This window comes from Chaetura pelagica, unplaced genomic scaffold, assembly GCF_000747805.2.
Source record: "Chaetura pelagica isolate M959 unplaced genomic scaffold, ChaPel_1.0 scaffold221, whole genome shotgun sequence".
In the NCBI taxonomy this organism is placed as follows: domain Eukaryota; kingdom Metazoa; phylum Chordata; class Aves; order Apodiformes; family Apodidae; genus Chaetura; species Chaetura pelagica.
In genome coordinates, this window is record NW_009952533.1 from 12,616,991 (window position 1) to 12,625,829 (window position 8,839).

Sequence of the window (8,839 nt, forward strand, 5' to 3'; positions counted from 1 at the left end):
GGAACATTTCAATGGTAGTGTTGAGTTTGAACCTAGTTAGAGGAGACAACATTATTTGTTAAGCATGCCAGGTTGGTTGTTTCTTGTAACATTAATTTCTGTTGTAGTGGACTAATTATACACCACTTTTGAGTAGATCGGAGAAGCTTAGTATGGTTTCTTTTATGTCAAAACATTAAGTATTGTTCTTATACTAAGATCTCAAATTAGCTCTTTGCAGTTATGAACAAGGCCTTAGCCTCATATTTTTCTGGAAACAGAGAAGAAATGCTTGTGCTGAAAATATTTGTCCACACTACTGTTTTTTCTGGTGGAGATTTCAGAAAAACAGATTAGTGGATTTCACCTTTCCTTTTGTCACCGTTTGACTTAGGTCCAACAGCAATTATGTTTCTTTTATTTCTTTGTCCAAGCTTTGCCATCTATAAACAACTTGTTTGTGCAAAAGGAGAAAATGTTTTCAGAAGGAAAACTTTCCCAGTAGTGGCTGTGTACCAATATTGTTTGAGATTAAGAGGTGTTGTTCCCACTTTATATCTACTGAAACTTAAGCAATGAGGTCTGAAACAACAGGTATTGGATCCCACCAGATGTTCTGTGACACCCGTGAAAGTAGAAGTTAAGTCATCTGCTCTTCAAAATACGACTTATCTAGAGGCTTTGTAGAGTGATGATAGGCTCTGGGAGTCAATTAAAGGTTTAGTTCTGTACAGTGAAATCAGTGGGGGCAAAGCTGACACTAAGTGATCCTACTAGGAAAATCTTGTGATAAAATACATTCACTTCTCTGAGGCATCAGTGCCTGTCAGGGTGTTCCTTTGGTTTCTCATGAGAATGTTTTGAGAACATTGCTGTTCTTTGCCATGTTTGTGGCTGTTAATTTCAGTGCCATTTGTTCTGTTCACCTGTTGAATAGTTGTACTTAGAAAAGCAAATAATGCTTCTTGAGAGAACACCTGCTGCCTGAATCTATCTTGTGACTGCTCCATAAGAAAAGGATTCAAAGGTACTCTGAATCTCTCAAGCAAACCCTTTTGACATCTGGTAAATGCATTCTGAGCTGTACCATAAGGCTGCTTTGGGAGAACCATAGCCTTAACCAGAATAATTTAAGCTTATGTAACTTAAGTGAATTAATTGCAGATTGTTTTCTCTAGCAGTATCATCATTATTCGTGAAGGAAACAAATGTAGGTATGGGGTACCTTTCACATCAGTTTAGAATAATTTTGTATTAATTTATGTTTAAATCCAGGTCCAAATGCTCCAAACCAAGCCCCACTTGTCCTTCTCGAGGATGTGACCAACATCTATGGTGATACAGATATTGATCGTAACAAACACATACACAAAAAGAGGAAGCTTGCAGAAGGAAGAGAAAAAACAATGGTAAGTTTGCTAGACCTTTTCATTCATTACAAGAATGGCATTGGTGCTGGAATTTAGACGGTAGCGGTTCTGACACAGATGTAGACGTATTTCCAGAGCTACCTTGTAATAGGTGTATATGACCACAGTTTGCAAACAGGATTTTTTTTTTAAATTGGTTTGTTTGTTTGTTTGTTTTTTGTGTTTTTGTTTGTTTGTTTGGGTTTTTTTTGCTAAAGCCAGCAAGAATAGAACAAATTTTGTAGCAATTGCTGTAGACATGTATGTGCTGATGGGAACACTTCACCTTGAAAGAGTTCAGCAGAGACTGCTGAAGCTGTTAAAAATGGTAGCCATAGCAGTCATGTTCTACAGCTAAACCTCCAAATTAATTGACTTTTCATGATTGGAACTGTTAAAACTGTTCATCACACTATACCTCTGAGTTTATTGGTAGCAAAACAGATTGTTCTAGTATTAAAACAAGCTAAGCAAGAAGTCACTAGGACCTTGGCATCTCCAGTACAGCATTATTTTCTTGTGTTGAGAAAAATTTCTGTGACTTTAGAGTCCTTTGAAATTAGTATAAATTAAGAAGTTAATCTTATTTTATACTGATTCTTAAGCAGAGTTCGGATGATGAGGATCCTTCTGGGAAGACACGAAGTCGCCATATTACAGTAAACAAGGCAGATCTTGCAAACTCTATTGAAGTATTGGAGAGCTTTAAACTGGCAAGGGAGAGCTGGGAGCTGCTGTACTCACTGGAATCACTTGACAAAGGTAAGACTAGCTGCCAGCAGAATTGCATTAGGGCTTCATTGCCGTGCATGTAAGTATTTTGTTAAAATAGAACCATTAACATTGAACTTACTTTGGGTCCTGAGTGTTTTTGATCTGAGAAGCTGTATCAGTTCTTGCATCTGAATATTTTGTTGGTGGGTTAAGTTTCATTTCTTCATGCCTCTTTGCTTACTTGCCCCCACTTCTCTTGGAAGCAGCTTTTACTGAAGAAGCAGTTCAGTAGTAGTAGTGCTGTTAATACTCGATGAGGATGTGCTGCTAACGGCTTCTTAAGTTCATGCTTAAGATGTCTTTACCATGTCTGTTCCTCTCTCATAACATCTGGTGTGATAATCTTGAAAACAAAAAGCAGGCAAATAGTACCACCTAGCTGCTTTTAGATTTGTTGAAAATTGTGAAATATAGTCAAAATAGTATTATATAGGAGGAGAGTGTCCTATATTTGAAAGATTTCACACACTTACTGTTTTGTTTGTACACTTTTAAATTCAGCTATTTTGTTTTTTCTATGTAACTGATTTTTAAGCTGTGAAATGCTTAGTTGTCTCTTTCTTCTTTGACCGCTTATGCAGAGTTCACCAGAATTTGTTTGTCATGGAAGACAGAGACCTGGCTTTGGTTAAGAATCTTTCTTACAGACATGATCATCTACCAGGTAAAAAAATAAAGGAAAAACTACTACAATGCTCTTCCTTTTAGTGAATAGCCATTCTGATTAGCCACTTTGACTGCTTTAAGAGTCTACTGATTTTATCCTTTAAAGCGTGAACCTTTTGGGGATGGCATTGTAGTGTTCTTACCACAAGCTAGGAACCCTACTTAGGGTGTTCCTGTACCAGTAGCTGATTCAGTACAGCTGGTTTTGGCATGTGGAAAGGACCTCTGTGTTTGCATTTTGACCAGTGTAAATATCTCTAGTGTTCTGGAGGAAGAGTACATTTTTTTTAATCTGTCAGTACATTCTATTGAAGAATAAGGGAGAAGAATTTTCAAACAGCAGATTTTAAAATGTCTCAGTTAAAATTTATCATTCTCCTTAGAAATTAGGCTGACTGTACTAATTCCAAATACCGTTTATAGAACAAAGCTTGTTCTTCTATATTTTTCCTTTGGCGATCTTTTATTTTTGCCTGCACTTGTACCTGAACAAAAGCTATTCCAAACTTTATTAGTACAAGTAAAGTAATTAGCTCTGAAGAGCATAATAATTTGTTTCAGTTATAAATACAATTTTGTAAGCAGGCTTTTTAACACAGAATTCTGTTTCTTTTCACTGCCTTGCAAGTGATTGATCCACACTTGTGTACACAACACATCACTGGAGAGTGTTCTGCTAGATTAAAATTTTGATGTCCTGTTACTTGGACACACTGTTTTGAAAGCTTTTTGTAAGGGAATTTTTATTTCTATTTTTCTACCCACTGTATATGGGAGATCTTAACACTGTCTTTTTATATCTTTTATTTAAAGGGTCAGTACAAAAAAGCAATTAGCAGCCTACATCACTTGGCAGCTCTTCAGGGCTCTCATTCTCCACAGCAAATTACAGGACAAGGATCACTGGAAAATCAGAGAGCACTAATCCAGTTAGCATCATGCCACTTTGCCCTCGGAGAATATCGAGTATGTACTGCAATCCACACACTGGTCCTTCATCATTGGTCCTAGGGTTCCTATTTTACTTGCTCCTTTTGAATTTTCCCTTTAGCCTGCTTTCAGCAGGGTATTGAACATCAGCCAGGGTCTACTGAAAAATCCATGTTTCACAGGGAGAAGAATTGCACTTCCTGGCACATTAACTGACTGTCCATTAGTATCTCTCTTTTATAGTCTGTTTGGTAGTTTTGATTTGATTTCCATAGGTGCAGGTGTTTGAGTTGTCTCTAAATGTAACCTTGAATTTAGATTCCTTAACTTCACTGAAACAGTTTTAAATATTGAGGGGAAAATCATTAGGTATAGGCTTCATGTAGTTGGGGAATGAAAAGGTTTGTAGAAAATAAACTTCTGTGATCATCTTAGAAAAGAATTAGTTTTCAACTGACATTATAAGAAACTCAAAACCAATATTGTCTGGCCTGAGCTCTGAAATTGCTTTAGCTTTGCAATACATATTTCATGTTTTTAATACTACAGGAGCACATGGTGGTCTGAGGTCAGTCAGAGTCAGCACTGATAATACTGACTGGGTCTCATAGGATCTAATGTCATCCTCATACTAATGGACAAACCTTTTTGTCCCTTCCAGTTTACTTTTTTTTTTTTTTTTTGTGGGAAATGTGATAACATATCCCCACTGACTTCTTACTGTCTCTAGGAAATAGCATTAAAGATTCATTGCATTTCTGTCATGCTGTCAGATTCCCATTTTCCTTTCTATTTTTACCATGGACAGAAAAAGCTTTTAAAAACTGTTCTAAGAATTAGTTTGAAAACTTAATCCTTCAAAATAAAACAGTTTTTTTTTTTATTTGCATTGCATTGATCTTACCCTCTTGAAATGAAGAATGCAAATACGTATTTTTTCACAATTAAAATGACTTACGTAGGCTCTCGGAGGTTGTTTCATGAAAGCTTCATCTTCTTTGTTCAACCCAAGTTAAGTTACACAGTAAGTCCACTCACATTATAGCCAAGCATTTAATGGTTGTTTTTGGCTTATGTGGTGTCTGACATATTTAATCATCATTAATGTATCTGAGTTTTAAGAAGTCTAGTTTAGACTTAGCATTACCATGTCTCTCTCATTTTTTTTCAGCAAACATGTGAAAAAGTGCTTGACCTCATGTGCTGTATTTTACTTCCAATCCAAGAAGGAGGTAAAGTACAAGAGGAGCAACCTAAAGTAAAGTCTAAGTTCAGGAAAGGTATGGAGTTGCTACTACCCTAAATTCGGTATCAGCTCAATTTTAGTTCATACATTTCACTTGAATATATAATACTTCTCCTTTTGTGTTATGAAAAGGAAGTAAGTTCTTTATCTTTGTTTTTGTGAGTGGTTTTCCTGCTGGTATCTATTGATGACAAAGTCCTACCACAGAAAAATGACGAAAAAAAGTTAAAACATGTAATTTCACGTTTTAAATAGTGAATTAAATAATAAATATATTAAATAATTAATAATCCTCCAAGTTTTTCTCCCTGCTTGAGATTTGACAACTGTAGATTCGCTTTGCTCCATTCTAATTTATTTCAAACTTGGATTATCATGAGACCCCTGAAGAAGTGTATGATAAATTGTTTTGTTGCAGGGTCTGATTTGAAGCTTTGGCCATGTACCAGTAGAGCTATCATGCCTTACTGCCTTCATCTATTGTTAGCTTGTTTCAAGGTAAGCTATAGTCAAGGCTTCAAATTCCCTTATGTCTCTAAGGCCTGGTTTATGTATCTGAGGTCCTGAAACTGCATGGCCTTACCCCAGTGGTGTGATTGGGTGTGACGTGCTTTGCTTCAAGTGCTTCTCACCTAAATGTGTTTGTGGTGGGTCTTTTTTTTTTTGGGTTGAGGGAGTATTGGTGGAGAAGGGTTTGTTCTCTCTTATTTCTTCTTTATTCCTTTAGGTTTGGGCAGAGGAGATAGAATTATTCTCAAAATATTTTTGTCCATATTCAGACTTCCCTTATAGGGCAGTGGAGAGAATTTGGTATTTTGGCTGGAAATTTTCAAACTATTTTAATATATGTATTGGGGCAGAATTAAATACTTTCCTAATTATCTTTTTTTATATTTGCACAGATTTAGGTGAGATGAATCCTATATATTTATAAAAGAAATGTGTTTCCTGATTGTCTCAATATCAGTTTTTTCCCCAAAGCTCAGAGCTTTCACAGACAACAGAGATGATATGGCGCTGGGCCACGTAGTTGTTCTACTTCAGCATGAGTGGCCAAGGGGGGAGAACTTATTCCTGAAAGCCATCAACAAAATTTGTCAACAAGGAAACTTCCAGTATGAGAATTTTTTCAACTATGTCACAAGTATCCTTTTATTAACCAAGAATGTCTTTTGCATCCAAAACTGTGTTGGGGTGTTCAAGAAGCTGTTTGATTGTTGCAGCAGCAGCTCTCTCCATGAATCATATTTGGTATTTATTTCCATATGTCATTGTTTAAGCCAACAGCTAAGGATCATACAGCCACTCCCTCACTCCCTGCCCTGGTGGGATGAGGGGAGAGAAACAGAAAGATAAAAGTGAGAAAGCTTGTGGTTTGAGCTAAAGACAGTTTAATAGGTAAAGCAAAAGCAGTTCATGTAAGCAGAGCAAAACAAGGAATTCCTTCACTACTTTCCATTGTCCCCCTTTCCTTCTTCTTTCCCCAGCTTTATATACGGAGCATGATGATGTATGGTGTGGAATATCGCTTTGGTCAGTTGGGGTCAGGTGTCCTAGCTGTCCCCCCTCCCAGCTTCATGTGAATTCCCAAGCTACTTGATGGTGGGGTGAGAAGCAGAAAAGGCCTTGATTCTGTGTAAGCACTGCTCAGCAACAACTAAGACATCTCTGCATTATCAACATGATTTTCAGCACAAATTCAAAACACAGCCCCATATCACAAAGAAAATTGACTATCCCAGCCAAAACCAGTACACCATACCATGCAAACCTCTTGTAATAGGTGGCAGTGCACACTGGACTTAAATATGCCTCCTGTCACTTGTTCTGGCATCTAAGAGTGCATTATGGTTGCACTTCCATTCAGAAAAACAGCAGCATCTTAGGCTGCTGGTGCAAGTGATGGCACCTTTTTCCACTAAGATATATAAGGCATTACACTACAAGATTGTTACAAAAACAGTAAAGCAGTACCTCTGCGTTGAAGAGTTGAATGATTTTGGCTATTGCTTATGAAATGCTTTGTGTGGGTAAGATTTTTGGGTTGAGTAAGTTCATGAGTTATGTCAAAGTTCATCCAAAGCATGCTTGATATCTATATTACGATTTCTATATATACATATATATACATATACTTTGGTCAGCATACACAGAGGTGGACAATTTAGTGTTTAACCTAAATAGACATACAGCCATGGTCTCCAGGAAGCAAGGAGTCTTAGTTCCTATCTGAGACAACTAAGAAAGCTCTGGTTAAAGGAAAGAAAATATAAAGAAGAAAAGCTAAAAATGGGACCAAAATAGAAAAATTAAAAAGGGTAGTATGTGCCACTGTGGTGGCATTTCCTTAAGTCCCAGCCTCAGAATGCACTGCTTTGGTAACCTGCAATGCAAGAGAAGGAAGTAAAACCAACCAGGGAATTTCACTGGAGAGATGATCTTTCTTTACCTCTGACTGTACATACGAAGAAATGTGGAAAGAACTTGACTGTTGTGGTTTGCACTTTAAAAAGCCATTTTTCATTAATTTGTGGAGGATTATGAATACATGCTGTGATCTTTTTCACTTTTAAGAATGAGATATTTCAATAGCTGTTAATTTTCACTGCCAATTCATCAGTGTAGCTTCAATATGAAGGATAAGAAGGAATGTTCTCTGTAATTTTTTCTCTGTTCAAATCTTTAACATTTTCTTCAGATATTGATATGTTGGAGGAATTTGCTTATTTAAGAACACAAGAAGGAGGGAAAATTCATCTGGAACTGCTGCCAAATCAAGCAATGTTGATCAAGTAAGGATAAAAAAGCATTTACTGTTTTATTTGGGGAAAAAAAAAAGAGTATGTTCTGCTTTTCTTTGCTTTTATGTAATCTTTTGGATAGTGAGTGTGTAATGTCTTTGGTTTTAAACTTAAGAAGTTGGTGAAAGAGTTCAGAGCAGGCTGTGAGGTTTTTTTTCTGACTCCTGCTGATTTGTGAATTCTTTTGGGGGCTTTTTCAACTTTGAACTCCTGCTTTTTTACAGAACTTTATTTTTAAGTGCAGCATTTGCTTTAGAATGATTCACATTAAAGTGATAACATTATTTCTCTTCCAACCATACACTTTGCAAGAATTCTTTAAATAATTAAGCATGAGTGCAAGGTGTTGTTAATAATTTTGCTCAACCGTAATGCTGAACAGAAGGGACTGTTTGTTGTAGACAAAGTTATGAAAGACCACTGAATGATGACTCAGGTATAAAATATAAATTCAATTACACTCCAGGTAAACTCTAATAACCTTTCATCAGAACTAGCAGGTCATCTCTTGCTATGTACTGAACAAGCTTATTCTGTTTAGCTTATGAGATGCTGATGGAAATTAATAATTTGGATTAACTTCCTAGGTGTTCTTAGTTTTGAGTCAAGACTGAACAAATATCTGCTGCAGGGTTTTGGTGGCAGAATATTTTGGAATATCCTGGTTGTTTATTAGAGCTTGTAGTATTTTGCTTTGTAAGAAGGCGACTGCTGAAGTTTGTTGAAATTCCAGTTTGAGTCTGGCTATTCACTGGCTAGAAATGGGCTGAAATTTTCAAGGCATGGGAGCCCAACATTAGACAACTGGATGCAAATTTGGACTACTAAATTGATTTTCCAGAGTTCAAGGTAACTAACACAAAAATAAGATACTAGGTGTAATTAAATAAAATAAAAAGAAATACAAATGCTTAATTATGTGACAGAGTATTTTCTCTTTTAAGCTCTAGATTTTCAAACTCTTGCTATATTCTCACTGCTTGTAACCAGCTATATGAAGGCAAGAATCAGGGTATGCTACACTCTGTATGATA

At 36.4% G+C, this 8,839-nt stretch overlaps 1 protein-coding gene across 1 annotated transcript in view; it reads left to right on the top strand.

Moving 5' to 3' along the window:
- Window positions 1–8,839, top strand: part of INTS10 (integrator complex subunit 10) — a 21,114-nt gene that overhangs the window by 6,848 nt on the left and 5,427 nt on the right. Inside the window, exons 8-15 of the mRNA XM_010008963.1 lie at window positions 1,255–1,388; window positions 1,997–2,150; window positions 2,744–2,826; window positions 3,642–3,794; window positions 4,930–5,038; window positions 5,423–5,502; window positions 5,986–6,148; window positions 7,703–7,796. Coding sequence (XP_010007265.1) covers window positions 1,255–1,388; window positions 1,997–2,150; window positions 2,744–2,826; window positions 3,642–3,794; window positions 4,930–5,038; window positions 5,423–5,502; window positions 5,986–6,148; window positions 7,703–7,796 — 970 coding nt within the window. The remainder of the gene's footprint in view (window positions 1–1,254; window positions 1,389–1,996; window positions 2,151–2,743; window positions 2,827–3,641; window positions 3,795–4,929; window positions 5,039–5,422; window positions 5,503–5,985; window positions 6,149–7,702; window positions 7,797–8,839) is intronic.